This window comes from Condylura cristata, unplaced genomic scaffold, assembly GCF_000260355.1.
Source record: "Condylura cristata isolate star-nosed mole 26May11 unplaced genomic scaffold, ConCri1.0 scaffold00020, whole genome shotgun sequence".
Classification (NCBI taxonomy): Eukaryota; Metazoa; Chordata; class Mammalia; order Eulipotyphla; family Talpidae; genus Condylura; species Condylura cristata.
Window position 1 is genome coordinate 20,650,806 of NW_004567121.1, and position 27,513 is coordinate 20,678,318.

General features: G+C 35.0%; 1 protein-coding gene across 1 annotated transcript in view; it reads left to right on the forward strand.

The window, feature by feature from the left end:
• Positions 1 to 27,513, forward strand: part of HEATR5B (HEAT repeat containing 5B) — a 76,161-nt gene that overhangs the window by 35,198 nt on the left and 13,450 nt on the right. Inside the window, exons 22-33 of the mRNA XM_004686296.2 lie at positions 2,185 to 2,329; positions 5,688 to 5,927; positions 6,698 to 6,949; positions 9,671 to 9,852; positions 12,031 to 12,099; positions 16,348 to 16,527; positions 18,213 to 18,450; positions 19,492 to 19,740; positions 21,551 to 21,678; positions 24,095 to 24,239; positions 24,731 to 24,997; positions 26,467 to 26,691. Of these exons, the coding sequence (XP_004686353.1) occupies positions 2,185 to 2,329; positions 5,688 to 5,927; positions 6,698 to 6,949; positions 9,671 to 9,852; positions 12,031 to 12,099; positions 16,348 to 16,527; positions 18,213 to 18,450; positions 19,492 to 19,740; positions 21,551 to 21,678; positions 24,095 to 24,239; positions 24,731 to 24,997; positions 26,467 to 26,691 (2,320 nt within the window). The remainder of the gene's footprint in view (positions 1 to 2,184; positions 2,330 to 5,687; positions 5,928 to 6,697; positions 6,950 to 9,670; positions 9,853 to 12,030; positions 12,100 to 16,347; positions 16,528 to 18,212; positions 18,451 to 19,491; positions 19,741 to 21,550; positions 21,679 to 24,094; positions 24,240 to 24,730; positions 24,998 to 26,466; positions 26,692 to 27,513) is intronic.

Consider the following 27,513-nt stretch of genomic DNA (forward strand, 5'->3'; position numbering starts at 1 on the left):
GGGAATCGAACTCATGAGGAAGTGGCTTCAGATTCTCAGTGCTGTGCTTTAACCCGCTGCGCCACCAGGGAGGGCCACATTTTTTTTTTTTTTTTTAAATCAAGTAAAAAAAATAAGTTCTTTAAGTGAGGGAGCAAAGAAGTGATTCAGAAATCTGAGACTAGGTGTGGGAGATTGAACAAACTAGAGATATATACATTTCTGTGGTAGCACTGAGGGTACAATAGAGGTCACTGACACTCTTTGGCTTTCTGTTGTGTTATTTATGATGGTACCACTTTACCTAGCACCTATAAATAACTTAGGTGTAGGTGTTACACAGCCAGATGGTTTTGATACACTCATCATTGGGTTTGGCCAAGCTTGGCTAAATGACAGCAGGATGAGGGAGATAAGAATATTAACAAGACATTCTGGAGTGATGAGTTATGAAATCTCATTTAGATAAGAGGGAAAGTAGAGACAGGAGGAAGCTGACATAGAGAAAGAAAGGCACTATAGATGTAACCATGGAAGAAGATTGTTGAGAGAGAGGGTTACCCAAGTGAGACAAAGGCACTGACAAGCCAAGATATTAGACTGTATATATAGTGTCGTATAATTAGCTTCATTCAACAAGATCAGCTCCTGTTTTATCATAGACTAAGGCTACTGAATCACTTCCAGACCACCAAGGAGTTTGAGTGTACCACAAGACAGAAGCCACATGTACGAGAAATATTTACAAAGAACATCCACAAAGTATATAGTCAACTAATAGTATGCACTAGATTGCATTCTGCAGTATGTAGTATTACCTATTGAAAACCAAGCTCTGATGCCCAAACTCTGAGGACATAGATTGCATCTCTTGAGCAAACTGAGCTTGTTACATGGTGGTGCAAGATTAGATAGACAACTGACAAATATGATGAAGACACAAATACATACTCCTCTAATTATATTTTCTTGTTTCCATGCTTTCTCCCCTTAAATATAAATTATACTGTGGAGATTAATCTTATGAAATGGAATACATTTAAGAGGATCTGAGTTTCTTTACTACAGTAGAAGTTATCAGTAAGCCACAAGGAACATACTGAGTTTCCTTTGTTAACACAAGATAGTTTCCATACTGATTTTCTGAGGAGAACAAGGATAATAGCTAACATTTATTGAGCAATTACCATGTGTCAACTACTATTCTAAGCAAAATACTTTTATTGACTTATTTTCACTATGTTCCTGTAAAGAATTACTCTTTCCATTTCACATATGGGCAAGTCAGAGCGGGCAAGCAACTTTTTAAAGATCTTACAGGAGTTAAGGCCAGAGCTTGGAATTAAATCCATTCATTCTATCATTCAGGGCCTGGACTGTTACTTACTATGCTTTGCCACATCTTATAATTCACATACTAGGATATAGCCTGTATCAATTCTTTTAGGAACTTTTGAGTTTATAGAAGGGTTCTATATTATAAGGCCTCATTTTGCAATTCTTTCAGCTGTTTACATTTGCTTGATTTTGGCTTTTTATTTCAATTGGCTTTCTTTGGTTTCAATTCTTACTGTATACTCTGCTCCCTAAATTTTTTATTTACTGCGTTTAATCTCAGTGCACTGGAAAAATGTAGATAACAAAGTCTAGTAGATTAATATATAAAATAAGATATGCAAAAGAGCCTTCCAGATTTTCATGTAAGTATATAAGGTCTTTAGTTCTCAGATCATGGGACAGTTGACTTGGCTATTAAAATATTCTCTGTAGGCCTTCCCCGGTGGCTCAGCGGGTTAGAGCACAGGACTAAGAAGCTAAAAGCCACTTCCGCATGAGTTTGATTCTTGCCTGTCCCGGAGGTGACCACATGGCGAGGCAGACCTCTCCTGACCCGCCCGCTGCTCCCCTCAGCAGTGTACTTTGTTGATCTGCCTGTTCAGCTCCCCACTCTGTCTCTGGTGAAGCCTCTCACCCTCCGCATCTCTGGCCTGTACCCCAGTTCTGAATGTACAAATAAATAAATCTTAAAAAAAAAATTTTTTTTTCTATATACATTTATTGGAGTATTATTTTTTTTAAAAAACCATCCTTTGTATTTTAAGCAACCGAGGACCTCTTCACAAGTAAAGCCTTCGTATATATCCTTTAAGCAAGTGAGATTATATCTTTTTATAATACACTGTCTAACGTCATTATGGCTTACAGGTTCATCTATGTAGTTCCCATCTTTTACTTCGACGAGCAGCTGTAGCCTGTCTCAGGCAGCTTGCACAGCGAGAAGCTGCTGAAGTCTGTGAGTATGCCATGAGCCTCGCCAAGAGTTCAGGAGACAAAGAGGCCAGTGGTGCTAGTAAGTTATGTCATCAGTCACTATTTCTTTTTTTAAATACTTTAACATTTCAAGCGAGTATTTCTTATTAAATCACATTGTTGTATTGAAACATGACCTATTTTCTTATTCTTTTAAAATAAAAACTAGTATCATTTCTAAAATACCAATATAGTTTTCTTGGTAGTTTTGTATTTTCACTCTTTTAAAAAATTATCCCTGAAAAAATGAATACCACTTAGGATCTGATACTTGTGCCATCCCTTGAGAGTGTTGAAGCTGTGTAAGGGATAAATAATTCTGGGACTGTTGCATGGTATCACTAAGAGACTTCTGAAAAGAGAAATGGTCTGTTTGGTAGGAACCTGAAATCTGCCTGTCTATTTTTTTTTCATACAACTTTTCTTCTAAGAAGGTAAGGCCCAAATAACTGGTGAAACTAGTATATAAATGTAAATGCTTTTATAGCAAAGGGTAGATCTTTTGCTTCCTTTAATTCTTTCGGAGGTATTAATCATTGCTTTAATTCACAGCTGCCCTCTAGGCATAGGTAGTTTGAGAACTTTGTCGAACTTAACTGAAGAAGGTATTTCTTTATAAGAGCTTTCTAGTGCTTAAGAAATTGCTTAGGTAGTAATTAAGATACCAAAATAACTTTTGTTTTAGATATTAAGAGCTCTGAACAGATATAATGCTGTACTATTAATGTAAGAGAAGTTATTATAAAAGTCCAAAAGTAAACATGATTGTTTTCTTGAGAGAAAACAACAGTAAAAGATCACTATAGAATTCTCTTGAATACAGGTAAAATTTCAAAAAGTGTACATATTACTCATTATAATGAATATTGAAAAACAAATTAAGGTAGAAAGTACTTGCAAAATATGTTTGTTTAATTTACTAAAATGTGTATATTTACATTTTAACTTTACACATTTACAAATGAGTGTGTTTGGGCTCCTAAGACCACCCTTGTGTTTTATTTTTCACTAGGACTCAGCGTATAATCATACTTATGTTTTTGATTTATTATATCCAAAGGATATGAACCAAAATCATAAAGGGAAAGGCATATGGGTGAAGTCTAGAACAAACCAGGCATAGAAGCTTATAAGGTCTGAGGTATCTGCTTCATTCCGCGAAAGGAACTGTGACAATCAGTACACATGAAGTGTTGTCTGCTGGGGAAGCTTGTTAGAGACTCAGCAACAAGGGTTTTTACTAAAGGATGCTGATCAAATAGGTATGGTCTGTCTAGTATTTACCAAGAATTCATGCGGGGAGAAGAAAAACAATTGTGCAACATAAACTATATTGTTTCTGTAACTGGTTTAGGCACAGTAAGCCGAAAGACTTTTTTCCGGAAATGATAGGAAGCTCAATTTTTAGATGCTAGCCAGAGGGTAACCTAATACCACTCCTTACTGAGATAGTCTCATCCCAACTATATCCCCTTTTCTCTGCAACTGCGGACCTCACTAGAGAGTGGACTTCATAACATATGAAATATCTTTAACCTCCAGTGATTAAATAATTATTATGCAGTCATAGGATAGCTTTTTTCCCCATAAACTATAAGATGAAAAAAATTACAGCCAATGTGAGAAGAGGTATGATTGCAAGAGAAATTACTTGGACTTCTGATATTGTGTAAATTCATTAAAATTTTCTGGAAGATTTTTGTTAGCATATCCCCAAAGTTTTCAAAATGTACTTACTCTTTGGCCATTCTTGTAGGAATTCATCCCCAAAGACGAAATCACTTAATATTCTCCTAAATCAGTGAATTACTATGTAGTCATGAAAATTCATGTTGTAGACACATAATTCCTGGTATCACATTTGCTGTAATTACTCTATATTGTCTAATGAAAATTAGGCCTCTGCTTATCTCTCCTTAATATTACCATCCTTGGAACCTTTTCTTTAGATGTTTCTCACTGTGTTTGAATTCCCCTCACTGCGGCAGTTTTCTGCAACCCACCCTTCTCCTGTCTTTGAAGGACTGCTTTTCAGCCTACATCCCTGTCTCCATCCCTGCAAGGTTGAGAGCACCTTAGATTTTGGTCAACTTACTAGTATTTATTCTTAAGGCTGCAGTTGTACTATTACTGCTGATTAAAAAAATTAGGAGGATTTTCAGATAATGCAAGAAATTTATTTCTTTATATTCCACGTACGAGTTACACCATCTGGTGTTTGTATTTTTCCTTCTTGTTTATTTAGCTTGGCATTATCCCTGCTAGTTATAACCATTTTGTTGCAAAATGACAAGATTATTTTTTTCTTTCAAGTAGTACTCCACTCTGTATTTATGACATAATCCACTCATCTATTTTGGGGCACTTAGATTTTTTTTATAGCTTGGCTATTATAAATAGTGCTGTAGCAACTTGGATGGAGCTGGAAAAGATCATGCTTAGTGAGATAAGCCAGAAAGAGAAAGAAAAATACCGATGGTTTCACTCATAGCAGGAGTATAATGGACCAGGGAGAAAATAACAAAAATAATGAACAACCATATACCAGAAACATTTTGCGGGGGTGGAGTGGGGAATGGGATCAAAAATGGGGTGGTGGGGAGGGAAGTGCACGGGATTATGATGATGGCACATGGGTGACTTGGTGATGGGAAACCTGCAGGGATTACAATTGAGATGGAAAAAAAAATGTACAAAATGATGTAAAAATAAGCTGTTATAAAGTAAAAAATAATAATAATAAAAATAGTGCTGCAGTGAACAAAGGAGTGGCCCTTCTAATTAGTATTTTTGTATTCTTTGTGTGTGTGTGCGTGTGTGTGTGTGTATTAGGAGTGGGATTGCTAGGTCACATTGTAGAACTATTTGTAATGCTTTCAGAAGCCTTCACATTGTTACCTTAATATGAAAAATTTTTAAAGAAATTTAACTCCTATTTCATAGTAATATTAGTTTTTCATTGTATGTTTCTTAGAAGAGATTTTCCTAATTTTTAAATGACCGCTAGGTCATTTAAACTAATCAATGAACTATAAGACTGAGTAAATTTCAAGTTGTGTTTCTAACAAATAGAACAGTAATTTTTTTCAGTCCACTGAATTAAATCTATTTACATATGTATCTCTTTCTCACACTTCTTTCTTGTTAGAATCAAATGTACATTTATTGAGAATACCTTGGGGATTTGTTTAAAGTACCTCCAAATAATGTCTTACTTTTTGTTTTGTCAGATTAAGCTTAAACCTGAAGAAAAGTAATCTAAAGAACATAATTAAATAGAATGTATAGTTAGCTTACTTTGTTGGTACTGTGAATTTACAATAAACTTTGGTCTTTAACATAGTTTCCTATGGTATACAACAAAATTCTGTACTTCATTTGTAATAATTGCTTTTCAGATGTCAGTCCTTTTGCACCTGGAGTGAGTTTTCGAAGTGATATCCATTGCCGACACCAAGGTGTTAACATAACAGAAACAGGTCTAGAGGGACTTCTTTTTGGAATGCTAGACCGAGAGACAGACAGAAAATTATGTTCTGATATTCATGATACTTTGGGACATATGCTTTCATCACTGGCTGTAGAAAAACTTTCCCATTGGCTAATGCTTTGTAAAGATGTACTGGCAGCTTCTAGTGGTACGTATTTTAATATATAAAACGTGCTTAAAATAATGAAAATTGTTTTACTATGGATGTATATAGATATAGATAAATATGTAGATATATATAAATTTGAGCTTACATTTAAAAATAATTTTAAATTATAACTAATTGTAAAAATGTTGAAGATTAAATTATGTTATAAACTAGTAACTTTTTATTTTTGGAAAATGACCGCAGTCTAAATGTTTGTGTATAAAAGTCCCAAGTTACTTTTGTAGTTTAACATAGTATATATAAAACTACTGAAATATGTAAAATTCTTTAATGTTATCATTGGTTTTCGATTGCTTAAAAAAAAATGTTTGCTGGGCCTCCCTGGTGGCACAAGGGGTTAAGTTTCAGCACTGTGATGCTATCTGCAGCACCAGCTCAATCCCTGGCCAGGTAGCTGACCCACATGGCACAGCAGACCTCTCCTGTCTCACCCACTAATCCCCTTAGGATTGTATTTCAGTACATCTGCCTGTTCTGCTCCCCACTTTGTCTCTGGTGAATTCTCTTATCACCACCACTTCCCTCACACCCTCTCACACACACACACACACACCCACTTCTGGCCTGGACCCCAGCTCTTGTATGCATAAGTAAATAAATCTTTTTTAAAAATGTTTGCAGATTCTGTTGTCAAAGGAGTGAGGATTTAGTCTTTTCTTATTTGAAACAGTCTAACATTAATGATATTTCTAAAGCATTATTTGTCCTATATGAGAGATTGTTATAATAGGCTTTTATTTTTATTATAGATATGAGTACTGCAACTCCCTTAAGTGGTGGAAAAGATGAAGAATCTGAAAAGAAAGATGAGATGGATGATGATACCATGTTTACTACACTAGGCGAAGATGATAAATCAAAACCGTTTGTGGCACCTCGCTGGGCCACTCGGGTATTTGCGGCTGATTGCTTGTGTCGAATCATCCACCTGTGTGAGAATGCAGACCAGGCTCACTTTGATCTTGCCATGGCACGTTCTGCTAAACTACGAAACCCTACAAGTAAATTCAGTATCAATACTTGTTTTCCCTGAAGTATTTCTATAGGATTGAAATACTTTACTGCTTTGGAATGTGCTTTAGACAGTGTTTTATTTACTTTTTATCTTTGTTTTCTGTCCTTTATACCTATTGTTTATTTCTTGATCCACATTTGGAAGATAAGACGAAGAAAAGTGTGTGTGTGTATCTTATCTACATACATGTTTCAGAATCATTTGCCCTAAAGATAATAATGGTGGTAACTGTATCTCCTTAGTATATTGCCTTAGCTTTAACACTGCAGTGTAAAAGAAATGGCAAAATTTTAAGGTGCAGAAATGAGGTAAATTTGGCAGTGTTCCACATGAAGAATATCAGAATTCATGAAGGCCATGACAGATTGCAAACATGCCATTAGGTGTTACCTGACAAGTGGAAATTATGTATTATTGAAATGCCTTACTTTTTTTTTATGTTGTATTTTGTAAGCTTATACCACATATCCTTTAGATCAAGTATTAGTAGGGAATTTAGAAAGAGATCAGGTCCAGGACCCTCCCTTAGTGGCACAACAGGTTAAAGCACAGCACCGGGAAGCTATCCACAGCCATTGCAGCCAGAGTTCGATTCCTGGCCTGGGAGCAGTCCCATATGGCTTGGCAGACCTCTCCTGTCTTGCCCACTGCTTCCCTCAGCAGTGCATTTTATTAACCTGCCTGTTTTGCTCCCCACTCTGTTTCTGGTGAATCTTCTTACCTCCTACAACTCTGACCTGTACCCCAGTTCTGTATACATAAATAAATATATCAAAAAAAAAAAAAACCAGATCAGATCCATTATCTTCATTTTACAATTGAAGAGTCTGAGAAGCTGAGAGAGATGATAGTATAACTGATTCCCAATTTAGACTTTGTCTTTTTATCTCCCTGTCATCTTTAAGTATCTAAAGACAAATTGTATGTTTTAATAATGAAGTATATACATTTAAAATAGCCATTTGGTTTACTCTTTTGTATATAAGAAACAACAGAACTCACCACTGGATTAAAAAATAAACAAAAATTAAAACAGTGGTGCATATTTATAAAGTGTGAATCTGAGCATAGCATCCCAGCAAAGTACAGTATGTCATGAACATAGTATCTTTTGTCATGATTCATCAAATATTTACTGAATTTTCTTTTTTGCTACAATTTGGGGATACAAAGAAAAACATGATACTTATCTTAGAAGATCTTCTAATGTAGAAGGCAGAGAAGGCAGGCTTGCCACTCAAATAATCATATATCCCAATAGTAATGTGGAAGAGTGTTTTGGGAACATAAAAAAAGTAGTATTCATTTCCTGAACAGCCAGAGAAAATCTTACAGTAGAGGTAATTTTGAAACAAGGTTTTAAAGATAAGAGTTTTCAGGTAGTAGAGACTAGTTGAATGAATTTCCCATGTGGCTATAAGAAGTGATCATAAGCTTAGTTTAAAACAACACAAATTTATTGACTTAGAGTTCTATAGATCAGAAGTCCAACCTGATTTTCATCAAGCAGGACTCTCTTGTTTTTGGAGGGTCTGGGTGAGCCCATTTTGCTTCCCAGCGTCTAGTAGTTGCCTGCAGTCCTTGGCTTATAGTCTTTTCTTTTTCAAAGTCAGCATTGTTCAATCTGTCTAGTCCTTCAGTCATTACAGGGTTTTTTTGTGCTAAATCCAGGAAAATTTCTGTTCTTTGATGGTTTATATAATTATATTGCCCACATGGAAAATTTAGTATCATCTACGCATTTTGGGCATCCCCAATCTTGGGCATGCCATGTAAGTTAACACGTTCACAGATACTGGGTTTTATAGCAGATATGCTATGTGCATATTTGGTCACCATTGTTCTGCCTACCACCCTGGTTTGTATTAAGTAGCAGGAGTTAGAAAATTTGTACAGGCATGAAAGAGTATAAAAATACTATATTTATTACTTAATATACATAAATAATATACATAGTATATTTATTACTTCTTTACACAAATATCCTTTGTATTTCTTAATTGTCTTTCATTGCGGCTTGTCCTTTTAAGAGATGCTGGGCATTGCAAATTTTAGTTCTGAATTTTGTTATTTATTTTTTTTTAAATAGGGTTGACTTTGTCCTGGCTTATGGTTAAATTGTTTGATATTTCTTAAATTCTTTCCAGACAGTCTATACTCTAAGATTAAAGGAAAAAGACCTTCCTTTGGCATATCTTATAAAGGTCTTTTCCAAAGCAAGGCTACAAATTTATAGTCCAAATTCAGCCTAGGATGTTTTCATAAGTAGTTTTACTACAATACAACATACACTTTTGTATATATACTGTCTATGACTACATTCAAACTACAACAGAATTAAGTAATTGCAATAGAAATTATGTGGCTAGCAAAGCCAAACATATCTATAATTTTTTGCAAAACAAAAATTGCCAGTCCATATTCTGTAGCAGTTACATACTCATTTGGTTAATGTTACAGTAGTCTGTTGTTTTGCTTCAAATGTCATGTATATTTTATGGTGTTTTCTCTGTTGTATAAGGGTTTATCAATGTACTTGAGAGATTATGACATGGAAACTTTTCTGAAAGAGTGTCTGTTGTTTTTACGCACAACAAAATATGTAGATTCAAAGTAGGCTTTTTTAAAAATATATTTCATGCCATGTTTTGTTACTACATTTACCTTTAGAACAGTGTTCCCTTCTGCCTCCATTTTTTATATTCAGATGACCTCTTGGTACTTCATCTCTCTGACCTGATTCGAATGGCATTCATGGCAGCAACTGATCATAGTAACCAACTACGGATGGCTGGACTCCAAGCACTTGAAGACATTATCAAGAAGTTTGCATCTGTGCCTGAGCCAGAATTCCCAGGTCATGTGATTCTGGAGCAGTATCAAGCTAATGTGAGATATTTACATAAAACCGTAAAACTGATCTTTTGAATGATTACTAAGAGCAAAAATTTCTTAGAGAAATATATTTGGAAATTTGATCTATTAATGCAAAATGCACATCTTTACTCCCATTGCCTGTTACATAGTTTGAATTACTCCACAGCTGAAGTAACAATAATATAAAACATGTCACTATTTTTAAGTCATGATAGCATGTTAGTGATAAAGCATGAATAGTATTTCCAGTCTAGTTTTTCAGTCTTGTGTTTAGATATTTAGTCAAACCACTTCAAAGATACAAGGACAGAGAATTTTGTAGATTTACTGCCTTTATTTTTATATGTCAAAAAGTTGGTTTTTTTTTTTAAAGATTTATTTATTCATATAGAACTGGGGTACAGGCCAGAGATGTGGAGGGTGAGAGTATTCACCAGAGACAGAATGGGGTGCAGGACAGGCAGATCAACAAAGTACACTGCTGAGGGGAGCAGCGGGCGGGCCAGGAGAGGTCCGCCTCGCCATGTGGATCCTCTCCGGGGCAGGTGGGAATCGAACTCATGAGGAAGTGGCTTAAGCCTCCCAGTGCTGTGCTTTAACCCGCTGCGCCACCAGGGAGGGCCCTATATATCAAAAATTTTTAAAAATAAAAGCAATTGTACCGTGTATACTGAAGGATAAATTAATAATAATATTAAAATTATTGAAAGAAAGATACTTTCAAAAGACTTTATTTCATTCTAAATGGACATGCTTATTTCTCTTGAGATTTATATACTTATATTCTTCAAATGAGGCACAATAGATGGTGGCTTATATAAAGGCAAAATTTATGTAAATAAGGGAAGAATAATTTTTTTTCTGTGATTATACCAAAATCTTGACTCCAGAGACAGCACTAGATTAATCCTAAATAAAATAGAGTTGTGAATAATGTGTAGTCCATTGTTTTTCCATATTAATTACAAGTGAAGAACTTACAGTTTCTAACCCAACTGGCTATAGAAAACCTCTATTCAATTATTGAGTTCCAAATACCCAACCTGTCAGAATGAAGGTCTTTTTTTCACTCTTTTTAAGTGGAAATAATTTCAACTTAACATAAAACTTGCAAGAGTACAAGGTTTCGTATTTGCTTATATTGGCCAATTTTAACTTTGTCTTATTTCCCTTCACATTGATTTTCTCTCTCCAAACACAAACATGCACAAACACACTATTTTTATTCTAAACCATCTAAGCTTTTTAAATCACATGCCATTAGTCTGTATTTCCAAAGGACAAGCAATAACATTGTGTTAGTTAAGTGTACAGCCGTTATCTACTTCCTGAAATCCAATAGCATGGACTACTTTTATATGATCAATAGTATTCCAGTTTTATTTTTCCTTCGGTATATAGGACGTAATGCCTGTGATTAGTTGACTTTTGTAATACAAGTACTGCAATTTATCACTGTGTGTCTTCAATCACAGAGAAGGGCTTTTGCTCCATTTCCAGACAGCTGCTGCTATGCATTAGCAAGTGGACCTCTAGTGTAAGGGAAGAAAGCTTACAGTAGGGTTGACACACTTAACTCCTTATCCCAAGTTATTGGTATAAGCCTAATCTATTTGAGTCTATGACTGCTAATTTTATTAAAATTAAAGCTCATACCCTCCTTTTATTACTATAGCAACAGTATATAAATTGATATTTCTTGGCAACCCTCTTTTAAAAGTATCTCTGTTTAGAGAAAAATTGTCTCTGAGGTAAAATAATCTCAGGTCTTTTAGTGACTGTGAGTTTTTAGTACTAAGGTATTTAAAAGAATTAATCCAGGTGAATGCGATTCACTGTTTAGGTGAATACTAGTAAAAATGTATTCAGGAAAATTTAGAGAGAAAACTCCTTTTGTGTTATCTGAGAGCATAAGACTATCAGAAAAAAGTGCTTGCTAAACAAAAAGGGAAAAAACAAATTTAATTGTGTCTATTTGGTATAGCATTCATGTAGATTTGCTTCTGATAACTTCCTGGACAGTAAAAGAAAAATGGTTGAGTTTATTGTAGCTGAAAAGAGATAAGGCAGATGTAATAAAAAAGGAACAGAACAAAGATGTCTCTTGTACATTCTCATCTCCAAGGACATAAGAGGCCTTGAGCTTACTACTTATCTTTAAAAATAAAATGTTTGTATTCATTTTTGTAGGTGGGAGCTGCTCTAAGACCAGCCTTTTCTCAAGATACTCCATCAGACATAATAGCAAAAGCATGTCAGGTAAGGAAAAAAATAGGGTTTTTTGTAGTTATCGTCTGTACATTCTTAGATATCTTAGAATTTCACATTTAAGAAGAAAGAAAAATCAAATAAATTTCTTTTTTTCTTGGAAATACAACAGTAACAGTTTCCTTTTTTATTCTGTATGAAATAAAGTTGTAAATCACACCCACCCCTTTTTTGGGTCATAGTTGAAGACATGACTTTGGGGCATGTAGCTCTTATATTTACAAGTGAACAGAGATAAAAATTATAATTGGAACTAAAATGAAAATAAGATTGCAACATTTAAAATGTATAGATAAAATATTTTTTTACTACAAGTAATAATATTTCTCTGTGTCTGGGTATTAAGTTATCCTAAAAGAATTTTACAATATGGAAATTTCATTGCAAAGCTAATCCAAAAGGATTGTTTTCATGTTATATCTGAAGAGTCACAAAAGCACATGTATATTTACACCTTTAATAAGTTACTCTTTTTCATACTTCATCCTGAAAAAGAATTCACGCATTAAACTCTATCATTCAGAAAATAACATTCATTATTTGCCTTCTTAGGAATATAAGAGAAACTACTTTTTCATTTCAAGTTTCCTGAACTACAAACTGTGGTCCATCATTTTTGCTTGGATTTAATCAAGCTACGTAACTGTCACTCACCTCTTTGCAGAGAATGTTCTGACAGTTTTGACGTCTGACATTGTTCTCTCTGTGTTTGAATGGGATTGTCCCTTCCTTCCACTGTCAAAATTCATTTCTCTGAAATCTGCTTCAGAGAAATGAACTCCCACCAGTAGCAGACAGAGGGAACCATGTTTAAAGCAGAGGTCTATGGATCATGGTACTTTGGAGTTAGAGTGAGTTATTTGTTCTGGGATGCCAGCTTACAAACATCAGAAATCTACTCCTGTATAAATAATGTATTGTGTGATGTTTCAGAGCATAGAATTTAAGCTGACAAACCTTCTCAGGGAGAACTCCTGATTATTAGAAACTCAGTTTGTGAAAGAGAAGTGTGAAAATTTCTTATTATTGGATTTGCCTTCAATTTCTTATTTCTGCAGCCTAGTTATCTACTTTTTTTGGAAGAAACATCTGCTTTTCTTGTGGCAGACAAGTTTTTGACCTGTTGTCCTTCTGTTTCCTGGGAGGAAAACTGGTTTTGAAAAAGGCAGAACAGAGGATTGCAAGTTGCTTTCCTTGAGGCAAAGTAGGAAGTTAGCTTTGGACATATCATGACACATGGCTTCCTAGCTTGTTTACTAGAATAAACATCCTAACTAAGCCTGAAAATAAGGGTTAATTATTAGGCTTTATAAAAAGACCCTCAACTGTAACACAATTGAGGATGGTGGTTAATCAAAAATTAATCTCAGAATCACAAACATATATATATTCTAAATATTTTAACTAGAACATATGTATTGTATTCATTCACCCCTCTTTTGATATAAGGCCCTGATCTGTTTCTGAATATGATTTTGCTCATTCAGTGATGCTTTATCTTTCTCATGTACCAAACTCATAATGCAAATTTCAGTCATGTTCATTACAGTAGAGGTAGCATTTAGGTTTTCACAAAGCAAGCAGTTTCAAATCTTTAGTTTTTATAATTTTCCCAAACTTTCAGTTATATTTCTGGTAACTTTCACGGATATATCTGTCAGATCTCTCTAATACATGCATTTCCTTAGGAATAACAACTCTTTATTTTCATACTTATGTCTCTTCACTTCGATTATTATTACATCTTCAACATTGTTTTGACTGGCATTTGATTTTACCATCAGTATGATAACAATCAGTTTTTAAATCCATTATTAATTTGTATCAAATTGACTTTTTTTTAATAAGAGTTTATTTTTACATCATTTTGTACATTTTTTTTTAATCTCAATTGTAATCCCCATGGGTTTCCCATCACCAAGTCCCCTGTGTGCCATCACCATAGTCCCGTGCACTTCCCTCCCCCCCCCCCCCCACCCCCATTTTTGATCCCATTCCTCACTCCACCCCCACAAAATGTCTCTGGTATATGGCTGTTTGTTATTTTTATTATTTTCGCGCCTGGCCCATCATACTCAAATTCACTTTTTAATTCTTTGAAGATAGGATTGCAAGAGAATAAAGTAGTACACATAAGTATTCTTAACTATTTAAGAGTCTCAAAATTAGAAAGACTCCATTAACTATGATTCATTATCCACATGCTTTGAATAGCATTGGTGGTAAGAGTGGTGAGCATCGCTGCCTACAAATGCTCTCAATACCTTTTTTAGATCCAAATGCTCTTTAAAAGGTTTTTCATCATTTATTTGGTAGCAGACCTGAGCTGACAGTACTCATTGTCCCTGACATGAAGCAGATTGAGACTACAATATTGATTAATCTAACATTACTTTAATTATCACCTTTTGTGGTTCCCCAGGTCTACATGGCTCTCTCTGACCTTGCTTCTGAAATCCAAAGTTTCCAACTGCCTGTTGACTATCTTTATGAGTCTCTTACTAGTACACTGAATGCAGCATGTCAAAATACTCCTAATCAAAATCTTGTTCTCTTAAGTTTTTGCCTCCAATAAACGTCCCTATTTTTTTTTATGCTATCTCTCTAAAGCAGTAGTGACACATTCTTTTCATTATACTAGTTAGAAGCTTTGGCAATTAAAATTAGGCAGTCTTTGATTCCTCATGTTTTTTCATGTTCCTGCCCTACCACCAAAATGTTTAATGGTTCTAAATTTAATGATTCAGTAATTTGTACCTTTAAGTCGCCTCAGATGCCTCTCCTTTTTCATTCCATTCCCAGTTTGATCCATGTCATCTCTGATATATATTAGTCACTTAGCTGAACATATTGCTTACTGTCTAAACACATTCTTTTTTATGCATAAGTACTGGAGCAATTTTCTTAAAGCACAATCTAATAATATCCTCCTGCCCAGCAACCTTAGAAACTCATGATTGTCTATGGAATAAAGTCTAAATTCAAGTGAGATGGAATTTAATTGTACTCTCCAACTCTATGATCCCAGTTAATTTCCCTAATGTCCTCTCTTCCTTCATGTAACTCTCCTATACCTAAACATACCGAGACCCCCTAGACCCTAACCTACACACCTTCCTGCTTAAGCATTTCCATTTCTCGTGTTAGGATCAATCTCTTCTTTGTTTTCAAGTGTCGTTTTGCAATAGTAAGACATTTCTCATATGTTCACTCTATTTTTTTTACTTGAGGACAGAGTCTATAAGGGTCTATTCTCCCTTTCCTTTTTTCTTTTTCAATCTTTTCCATAGAACCCAGAATAACCCTTTACCTATAATAAGCCAAAATGTTGTAGAAGAATTTTTCATGATAGAACTGATTTGGGTTAAAGACTTTTCTGTTAAAATTTTTATCAAATTATGGCCCTCCCTGGTGGCGCAATGGGTTAAAGCACAGCACTGAGAAACTAAAGCCACTTCCGCATGAGTTCTATTCCCACCTGCTCCGGAGGTGACCACATAGCACGGCAGACCTCTCCTGACCCGCCCGCTGCTCCCCTCAGCAGTGTACTTCGTCAGTCTGCCTGTTTTGCTCCCCACTCTGTCTCTGGTGAAGCCTCTCGCCACCCCTGAGCCTCTGGCGTGTACCCCAGTTCTGTATGCGCAAATAAATAAATCTTTAAAAAAATTTTTTGTTATCAAATTGATAATGGAGACATATAAATAAATTTTGTTTCATTTCCCATATAGGAGCAGATAAATTCTATACTTGTTGATTTGTTATAGATAGATAGATAGATAGATAGATAGATAGATAGATAGATAGATAGATAGATAGATAGATATTAAAGCATAGCATTGGAGATTTTTGTTTTATTAATTGGTTTTGGTTTATGTTTCTATCCCAAAGGAAAAATAATCATATTTACTATTATATGTTGTTACTTTTTTTTTAAAAGGTTTATTTGATTTATTCATACAGAACTGGGGTACAGGCCAGAGATGTGGAGGGTGAGAGTATTCACCAGAGACAGAGCGGGGAGCAGAACAGGCAGATCGACGAAGTACACTGCTGAGGGGAGCAGCGGGCGGGTCAGGAGAGGTCTGCCGGGCCATGTGGATCTCCTCCAGGGCAGGCGTGAGTCGAATTCATGCGGAAGTGGCTTAAGCTTCTTAGTGCAGTGCTTTTACCCGCTGCGCCACCAGGGAGGGCCTATGTTGTTTCTTTTTATATAAAATTTGTTAAATTTTCTTTGGCTAGGTCTGTAGTACATGGATTGGAAGTGGAGTCGTCAGTGATCTCAATGATCTCCGTCGAGTACACAATCTGCTTGTTTCTTCTTTGGACAAAGTGCAGGCTGGAAAAGGATCTTCCAGCCAGTTGTACCGAGAGAGTGCAACCACCATGGAAAAACTGGCTGTTCTTAAAGCGTGGGCAGAGGTAACCATGGACTCTTGCTTTTGAGCCTTTTCTCTATCCATGAGAAAATATTTCCCTACTCCTCTTATCAGAAGATTCCAAATTTTTGCTCTGTTGAAACAGACTTTTCCTATGGGGAAACTTTAAAAATCGGTCACTTGTTCTTTGTCACTGAATCACATGTTAAATTCATGTCTCAAAAGAATTCTTATTAAACCCTTGAAATTATAATTTTAATCAGTTTTTTTATTTCTGTCTTGAGGAAGGGCCCTCCTTATGGAAAAATTAGGCAGGAGAAAACTACAAATATAAGTGATATAAAATATTTTATGCTAAGAATCTCCTCTTGGATTAAATTTTAAGAAACCTACTCCCATTCATTTATTTCAAAGCTATAAGGTTTTGTTTTGCCTTTTAACACTGATTGATATCCTTTGTTTACCCAGTTTTTAAAAATAATTATATTGTTTTAAACCTACTGTTTAAAATTCCTTCTGCCAATATTTTCAGATTCTTATTTGCCCTCAGGTGTTTCAAGATACTCTTTATTCCTATGTCTGATGACCCAACATTTCATTTGCTCTGACCACCCATTGGGCAACTGCCAGCTGAAAGCCTGCAGGGTTCAGATGATATAGCTTAGATGAGAGAGCTGGGCTTTTGTTTGTTTACATTCATGGAAGAAAAAGTAGAAGTATATAGAGTTCAATAAGGTATCATGGGAATTAGTGTTTCTTTTTTTTTAATAATTTATCACACCGATGTTTATTTACATGAGAACATGTAAACATATATATGTGTTTAATTAAAAGTAGATTATAAATCCAGTGCTTTGGAATTGAAATGTTTTTTAAGAACTATTCTAGGTGATTGTCTTTTCCACATAAAATACATACTATAACAAGGCATTAGTGTTATTTTCCAATTTTTTTATAGACTATACACTATGATAATATCTTTCACATAAAATATTGCTAAATTCTTTTATCCTGCTAACATTTTTTCTTTAAAGATTTATTTATTTATGCATACAGAACTGGGGTACAGGCCAGAGGTCAGGGGCAGTGGGAAGATTCACTAGAGACAGAGTACGGAGCAAAATGGGCAGATTGATGAACTACGCTGCTGAGAGGTTGGGCTGGTCAGGAGAGGTTTGCCAGGCCATGTGGGTCACCTGCAGGGCCGAGAATGGAACTCATGCTGCAGTGCTTTAGCTTCTTAGTGCTGTGCTCTAACCTGCTGCACCACCAGGGAGGGCCCCCTGCTACCATATTTGTCTTGGGAAAGAAAATAAAATAATGTTTTTTGTTTTATGGGTAACATAAATGTTCTCCTTGGTAGAAGTGTTACTTTTTCTCAAGGTAATGCAAATGTCTAATATAAGAAGAAGATAGTCTGATTGTTTCTTTTCTCTACTTTTCAAGTCAGAAAGTTAAGTGAGTAAACAGAAGGTTATACCCTTTGATGAAAGAAAGGAAGGGAAAAAAGGGAAGAAGGAAAGAGAATCAAGAAATATGATAGAGGACTAGCCCAACTCAGGTCAATATAAGATTGTCTTCAAAGTAGGTGGGATTATTCTTTCCAAGAAGGAATTCATGCTGTATACGCTTTAGTATTTGATGATTCAACTTTACAATCATAACAACTTAGAATGTTATTTTTTATATAACCCATTATTACTTTTCTCTTGGTAACTGTGTTACTAGGTATATGTGGTTGCAATGAATATTAAAAAGGAAGCAGAATCAAAACCAAAAGGAGCAATTAAAAATGCTGATGATGACGATGATGATTATGGCACCATAGATGAACTGCCACCTGATAGCTTAATAACACTTGTACAACCTGAACTGCCAACACTCAGCCGCCTTTGGTTGGCAGCATTAAAAGACTACGCACTTTTGACTTTACCAGCTGAATTTGCCAGTCAGCTCCCCCCAGATGGTAAGTACTGCATTCAGAGCTAGAGTAAGCAAACAAAATGGAATTGGTGGAGACTAGCAACACAGAGCAAACATCTAAAATTTCTGTGTACTTCAACTTAGCATTCACTCCATTAGAGCATATTCTCCATACTGCATTTGTGGGTTCAACTACAACATAAACCTTATTTGTTAGCTTAAACAAAACTGTTCACACTGTTACTGTATAACTGTATGAACTAGAGTTCTCTAATAAGTCCTGCATAACCATGAAGAAGTATATTGCTATGCTACTCAGTGGATATATGCACAGACAGATGAGGAAGTCCTTGATTTGATGGTGAAAATGGGGAAGAGAAGACTATCAGAAGAAAAAAAATGAAGAATTAGGTTATAATACAAAATTGTTAAGGGATGTAGGAGTCACACACAATGATGAAGAGGAAGCCTGTGACCACAAGTGGTAAGTAAAAGTAGAGGAGACAGTGTTTCAGCAGTTGCAGAGGAGACACTATAGCCCTAGTATCAGGAAGGAAGAGCCAGGTACCCTGGTTCAGCACCTGCAGGAAAGGCTTTCATTTTGGTGACTTTGTATTAGGAGTATTTTCTTAGCCAGTTTGCTCTTTTGTATGTGCTGTGATCTGAAAATTTGAGTTCTCAGAATTCATACATTGCAGTTCTAATGCCCAATATGGTATTAGGTGGTAGGGGGCCTTTGGAATGTGTGTGTTTATAAGGGTAGAGCTGTCATGTTTGGCATTAGTGCCCTTATAAAAAAGACTCCCTCCCTCCACTTTGCCTTCCCTAGCATTTCTGTCAGATGATGGCACAGTAAGGAGTTGCTGGCTGTGAATCTGGAAGAAGACAATTCCTCCACGCTGGCTCCTTTATCTGAAACTGCTTAAGAAAAATAAGACAGCTGGTCTGTGATGTGTGTTTTGTTTATCCAAATGGACTAAGACAATGTGTAAAGAATATTTTTAAGTTAGTTGTTCATAAACAGTGACATTCTCAATAAATGCAATAAATGTAATGTTTTTTGATTGGTCTGGTTGTTTCATAGGTGGAGCATTTTATACTCCTGAGACTATTGACACAGCTAGACTTCACTACAGAAACTCCTGGGCCCCAATTCTCCATGCAGTGGCACTTTGGTTAAATAGCACAGGATTTACATGTACAGAATCAGCAGAAGCAGCAGCAATATCTGGTTTACAAAAACGCGCTGTCACTTTAAACCAAACATCAGGAGCAACACCTAGTGCTAAATCTTTGCCAGAAATTAACAAAGACAGAATGCATCTAATTTTAGGTAAGTGTGCCATATTAATATATTTTTAAGATGATTCACTTTTCAAAAAATTTGTATCTGTAGAAGAGAAAAAACTTCTTTTTACCCTCTTGGTTCTGTGGCTAACTTAAGAATGAGACCAACATGAGATAGATTAACAGGAGGAAAAGATATAAATGTATTAAATATTTTTATATGTACATACGAGTTTTTAGACAGAAAATGAAAATCAAAGAAGCTCTTATGCCCAAAAGCTTACATGTTATTTTATACAAAGAATGATATGCTATGGAGAAGTAACAAGACAAAGGGGATTGAAGTGAACAGTAAATTGTGGGATAATGAGTAAGAAATATATGTGGAAAACTAATGGAACAGAAGGGTTATTTTAGTAGGTTTGTTTGTATAGATCCATTTAATACCAACTTGCAGCCTCTGGTTACAAGGTTGTTCATCTCTTCCTGGTACAGAGAGAATAGGGTACCTTTCTCATGAGAAATATTTTGACCTGTTTTATAGTAGAAAGCAGGTCAGAAAGCCTTTCTGTATCTGATGTTTCTCAAGTATCTCCAGCTCAAAATAAGAGGTGGAAGTGGGAAAAAGTGGGAAAAAAAGCCATCTTTTGGTATGTTCTAAACCTCATACCTCAGTGCTATAGAGAAGTTTTCTATAGCACAATTCAGGAAAGGAATAGTAAAAGGAATTTTTTAGACATTTTCAAATTGTCAACTGAATTTTTAATTTAAACATTTAATATTAAAAACTACTTTAAATTTTTTAACTAACATGTTCATTCACGGAGCGATGTTGAATAGCTCAAGGAAAAAAGCTGGACTTAATTTTTTCCAAAAGCAGATATTTTTACTTAGCACTTAATGAATTGTCCCATAAGAAAATAATAAAATGCAAAGTTAAAGCACATTTGAATAAATTTTAATTTGTAATTGCTTAATAGGTGTTCTTTGACATTTAAGAATTTTAACATTCTAATGAAGCTTTTAATAGTCTTATGCTTTTGGAGGAAAAAGAGAACAATTAATAAGGTGAAAATTGTAGAATTTGTCAGTAGATCTCATAAGTGAAATGTGAAAGACTTCTAAAGCAATGACCTCCCCCTTAGGTAGATTAAGAGCAGTTGTTATCTATACCATCATTTTACCTCTGTAGCTCGCAATTTAAAAAACTGTATATATGAACTGTTGTTTGGCAACCATTTAATGAGAAGTAATTTTATAACTTTGGTGAAGCTATTCTTAAAATACTACTTTTAAATGTCCTAGAAATAAAAAATTGAATGTCTTATTAATCAACCCAATGATCGAAACTCTCATAAGCACCTCCAATATGATTATTGAATTAATTGCAAGGCTACAATCTATATTAAATTTGGCTGCTTATTTTTGAAACTATATCCAGCTCACGGTTAAAGTACTAAAAATTTATGTTAAAGTAATCTGTGAAAAATACAGGTTAAAATGGAAGAAAACAGGTCTCTCCTTGGTGGCTGAACAGGTTAAAGTACCGCATTATGAAGTTCTCTGAAGCCACTGCAGCACAAGTTTGATCCCAGGCCAGGAAGCTGACCCACATGGCATGGAGGACCTCTGCTGGCCCGCCCGCTGTTCCCCTCAGCAGTGTAATTTGTCAATCTGCCTGTTCTGCTCTCCACTGTCTCTGGTGAATCCTCTCACCACCCTCTGTGCCCCTGGCCTGTACCCAAGTTCTGTATGCATAAATAAATTTTTTTTTTTTAAAAAAAGGAGGAAAACAGTGTCAAAGCAACAAAGTCTTACATTTGTGAACGCATATTTTTGTATTTTGTATATTGCAGGTGTGAGTATACAGTTCCTTTGTTCCCCTCGGCCCGAGGAGCCTATTGAACACGTTACCGCATGTCTACAGGCCTTGCATACTTTGTTAGATTCTCCATATGCCCGAATCCATATTGCAGAAGATCAGGTACAGTCCGTTTCTAACACCACAATACTGAGTGTTGCATGATCAGACATAGCTATACTATGTCATTGTTCGCTATCAGTCAAATTAAACCAAAAAATTAAGAGGTGACTTTGACTTCAGTCCCATGTAATGATTCTACTGATAAAGGGCAGAAGTATTTTACCAGACTGCTAAGTTAAATATACCTCTATTAAATGTTTAATAAAGTTTTATCTCCCGCTTAATAAAATGTTTTTGTACTGATTCAAGTACTTATCTAAACAGCTTAATAAACTACTTTTTCTAAATTCTGTATGGAATATTTAAATATTCATGTTACAAAATGAAGCTACATCTAGATTTGTTATTCATTTTAACTGGGAATTATTTAAGTTTTACAATAGAAGCCACCTCTTGTGACACCATCACTGCTATATGGTATCACTGGGGTTAATTTTTCATAAAACACAAATAGATAACAAAGTTGCTGTCATTTTATTATATACAAATTAGTTTTGCATGTAATGCTGACCAAAATAAAACAGTCTTTGTTGTGTGATTACAAATCACTCACTAATGAACTCTTCTTTATAACTCAGCCTGGCAGTTTAGCTTTGTCTCAGCTAAACAGATTACTGCAAGAACCATCAAGTAGTTTTTTCAAGTAGTCAAAGCTATAAAATGTAGTCTATGAGTAAAGAGAGACTACTATATCTACACTCAGTTATCTTGCTTTGAACACATCTCACACAGCTAAGAGCCTTACCATTTTAGAGACTAAGTAATGTTCTGTTTATTCAAACACTGCTTTAATAGGATGGATTTATATTTTCTAAGTTGAAGCCTATCATTTCAACATCATCAGACTATACTGTATCAGATGCAGTCTAAAGCTAAAGATTTCAAAAATGATTTTGCTGCATGAAGTTAAGAGAAACATAAAGTATGATAAGTCCTATCTTGATATAAAAAAATATCATGTGAAGAGAGGAACACATATTCTCACCACAAAGGATGTCTTCTCAATGGAGGTTATCTTTAGTCAAATTTTATTATAGTGATTAATGAGCACAAGAGAATTAGTTTTTCCCCTCAGTGAGAACAGCAAATACAAAGATAAGAGTGCATGAGATAATATGATAAGTTCAAGGACACAACTATCATTTTCTGATTCAGGTGAACAAAATATATAAGTGTTAGATGAGGCTGGGTGATGATAAAGGCCAGATTATGAAGATTTCTTTATGGCATGTTAGTGTTCAAAATATGTCTTGAAAGTGACTAGTAATCATTAAAAATATCTTCATACAGGAGTGACAATTAAATTTGTATTTCAGAAATCATGTATATGTGTATATTTGATCACTATATAAACTTGTAGAGTTAATTTGTAAGAGATGAGAACGGAGGCTACTTATGAGATTTTCTTTGAGAATTATAGAGAAACAAGTATACCAGTCTAGGAAACCCGGATAAAAGGAAGAAAAAAAAAAGGGAAAGACTGGACCCTTATAAATAGTAAACCTTTTAAATAGTAAATAAGGTTTGAGATGAGGGAAATAAATCAATACCAGAGATGGGATGAACCCACTCAAAACAGAGCTATCAAAGAAAGAGGAGTTTCCAAAATAGAGAGCTGTATCAAAAGAAGCCAATGAAGTAAAGGACAGAAAATAGTTCATAGTAGGTTATTGGTAACCTTAAAAAGATAATTTTCTTAAGGGAGTAGAATCCAAGTTATAAAAGATTGAAGAGAGGATGAGAGGGTGAAGAAAATTTAAACTGATTAAAAAAGAAACAATGCAGGGATAGAGGAGATCATGAGGTTAGATGAAAGAATTGAGAAGTTTTGGAGGAAATTGGAGAAGGAAAGATAAACATTTTCTTTATATTGGGAGGAAGATCCTAACTAGAAAGAGAGTTTAATATGTATGAGATATAATTGAGGATCCTGAAGAATCGTTAGGCAGTCCTTAGACTTGATCTTAGGGAAAGAGGTATGAGTTGCTTTTGTTGCAGGTAAGTTTTCTTTCTCATTTGAAAGTTAAGGCCAATTCATTGGGTTTGTAAGAGGCAAAGGAAGTGGTAAAATGATCATTTCAGAGATGACTCAGAGAGGGGCCTATCAGGAGTGCCTAGAATTTCTGGTAGATATCTCTTGGGTGCTCATGAATTTTAGTGGTCCTAGATCATAATAATACTGTTTAGTCCACATGGAGAGAATAAATAAGAAGATGATCATTTTGGATATATTAAAAGTATTTAAGTAAGTGATCATTTGTTGACTGAAAATTATGTTGGGATAAAATACGACAATTTCTTAAGATTGTTAAATGTTGTCTTTTGTTACATAGTCCTATATGCTGTTAGATTTTAATAATACAAATTCACCATTTGAAACTAAAATGAATTAAGTCCGTATATTTTTTTATAATAGTTGATTGGTGTTGAATTGCTGAATGTTTTGCACCGCCTCCTACTGACCTGGAACCCACCATCTGTCCAGCTGCTGGTTACTGGAGTTGTACAACAGATAGTAAGAGCAGCTCAAGATTATTTGCAAGAAAAAAGAAACACTCTAAGTAAGCACTAAAAATTATGCTAATTTTAAGAAGATCTTATTAGTGCCCTAGTTTTAAAAATATTAATGCCTATACATTTTAAAAATATATCATACAATTAGAAGTTTTGCAGTTGACTTTGCTGTCATTAGAAAGAACCTACACAAAAGTATCAACTCATATGATTCAACCTGAAATATATATTACTTTTATTATAAAATACAGTTCTAACTAAAATACCTAATAAAAGTTTTCAACTAAAGCATCAATAGTCCTTTACTTTTTTTTTTTTTTTTTTTTGTTAATAGTTATTTACTTTTAAGGAGAGTCGTCAAACAATTCTCATGAGGCCTAGAATTTTTCTGAGAATGATAGGTGACGTCAGTTAGACATTCATTTGTAAATTCTTTTGAAAAAGTCTTTCTCAAACATACATATTATGTTGTTTCATCTATTGTTCAGTGTTTTTTTTTTTTTTTTCTGATTTTTCACCAAATGTTCTTTTATCCAAGATGAAGATGATATGGAAAAAGAATCCTGTCCTGTATTAGGAGAAGGAGGTGACAGTGGTGGTCTTATTCCTGGAAAATCTCTTGTGTTTGCAACAATGGAGCTGTTAATGTTCATTTTAGTACGACATATGCCACACCTTAGTACCAAGATGTCAGAATCTCCAAGCCACACAGCCACGAAAACACGACTGTCAGAAGAAAGTGCCCGTTTGGTGGCAGCCACAGTCACTATCCTCTCTGACTTGCCATCCCTTTGCTCACCTGCTGGTATGGTATTGGCCTTAATATGTTATAGTGGACAAAGGTTAGCTTGTGTTTATGTTAAGCATTATTATGACTTACTTCCTCATAAATCTTGAGTGTAAAAGGAGTAGTTGTTCTTTCTTAAGAGTTTTTTTTGTTTATTTTTACATCATTTTGTAAAAATTGTAATCCCCGCGGATTTTCCATCACCAAGTCACCCGTGTGCCATCACTATAATCCCGTGCACTTCCCTCCCCACCCCCCCGTTTTTGATCCCATTCCCCACTCCACCCCCACAAAATGTCTCTGGTATATGGCTGTTCATTATTCTTATTATTTTCTCGCCTGGTCCATTATACTCCTGCTATGAGCGAAACCATCGGTATTTTTCTTTCTCTTTCTGGCTTATCTCACTAAGCATGATCTTTTCCAGCTGCATCCAAGTTGCTGCAAAAGACATGTATTTCTCTTTTTTGGCTGCTGAGTAATATTCCATTGTATATATGTACCACATCTTTTTAATCCAGTCATCTACTTTTGGGTATTTGGGCTGCTTCCATATTTTTCCAATTGTAAATAAAGCAGCAATAAACATGGGGGTACAGGTATCTTTTTCAATCAGTGTTTTTGTGTCTTTTGGGTAGATACCTAGGAGTGGGATTGCTGGGTCTTAGGGAAGCTCCATGTTTAGCAGTTTGAGGAACCTCCAAACAGTTTTCCATAGTGGTTGTACTAGTTTGTATTCCCACCAGAAGTGCAGGAGAGTTCCTTTTTCTCAACATTTGTTTTTGCTAGTTGTTTGAAGATGTGCCATTCTCACTGGGGTGAGGTGGTATCTCATTGTGGTTTTAATTTGCATCTCCCTGATATAAGGTATATTTTTTAGCTCAGCAAAAGCCTCCAGATATGGAAATAGTGAATTCTCACTCATTGGTGTTTTTCTTGGAGACAAAGATGGTGTTTTTCTTGGTGGAAATGGGGGAGTCTTTAAGGAGAAGGTTGGATTTGATATTAAAGTTCTTTCAACTACAAATTCCAGAATTTTTATATTTCATTTTCTTACCATAAGTTCTTTTTGTTTTCCTGCTTTGGTTAGGCCAATTTTCATATACTGAACAATGACTCTGTGTCTTAGGATTGCAACAAGAGTCACCTACTTATTCAGATACTTCTCAAGCATATTGTAGTATTTTTCTATTTTCTCATTTTTATTATGAAGGTCATGATGTATTAAATAGGTGAGTTATTGAAAGTAATTTATACAAGGCTACTTAGGGAAAAAAAGAAAATATTTCTTTTTTTGTTTCTTTTTCTTTTTCAAATATCGAAGCTTAGTGGTAATAGTGCAGTAAATTCTGTTAAAAAAAAAAAACAAGGAAAAGAAATAATGTTAAACAACCAGTTGTAAAAGATATTTGTACTTGAAATAACTGTAATACAGGAATTGAAGTAGTTATGAGGTGATGAGGTGATCTGATTTGTTTTTATCTCAGGATGTATGACAATCCTGCCTACAATTCTGTTTTTAATTGCAAGAATATTGAAAGACACAGCAATAAAGTCTGCAGATAATCAGGTTGCTCCACCAGTCAGTGCAGCTCTTCAAGGGATTAAAAGTATTGTGACTCTTTCACTGGCCAAAACTGAGGATACTCAAAAACAGTGGACAGCTCTGATCCGTAGCACTCTTGCCTGCATCCTGGAGTATTCCCAAACAGGTAACCTCACTTGTTTTAACCTAATACTTAATTGGATGTGTTTGCCAGAACACTGCTGTACAACATTAAATCAACACAGAGATGTTCCAATCATAACTTTCAGAGGGAAACTTGCCTCTCCTGTCTAGATATTGACTCTAAATGCCGTCTTCTTGGCACTTACTTCTTTGGGAGGTTTCCTCTCCCTAGAAAAGAATAGAAAATTACTTGGAGTAGAACTGATATGTCTTAATATATTTCTATTTGCTTCTGCTGTTTTAGACAGTATTAACTCACCTAATGTGTATTATCTAAAATTGGATTTTTAGAAGACACAGTCAGTATGGAGTAGGGATTCAAGCCATTGGGTATATTATATATGTGTAGTTTTTGTAAGCAAGGCAAGTAGATTTTCCTACTTTACAAGAAAAGTTTTCCATTATGGAAATCATATTTCCTATTGTAAAATCTGAACTTATGCTTTAAAAAGGTGCATAGATATGTATGTAAACACATACTCATTATATGTATATAAATCTTGGTTGTTATAAACCAGTCTTAAATTATTGCAGGTTTTTTTTTTTTTCTTTTAAATATTTATTTATTTATGAATATAAGAGCTGAGTGTAAGCCAGAGGTGCAGGAGGGTAAGAGTTCACCAGAGACAGAGTAAGGAGCAGAACAGGCAGATCTACTGAAGTACATGGCTGAGGTGAGCAAAGAACAGGACAGGAACAGTCTCCTGTTTCCTGGCCAGGAATTGAACTTGTGCTACAGTGGCTGCTGATAGCTTCATAGGGCTAACACTTGACCCGTTGTGCCACCAGGGTGGCCCTTTTTTTT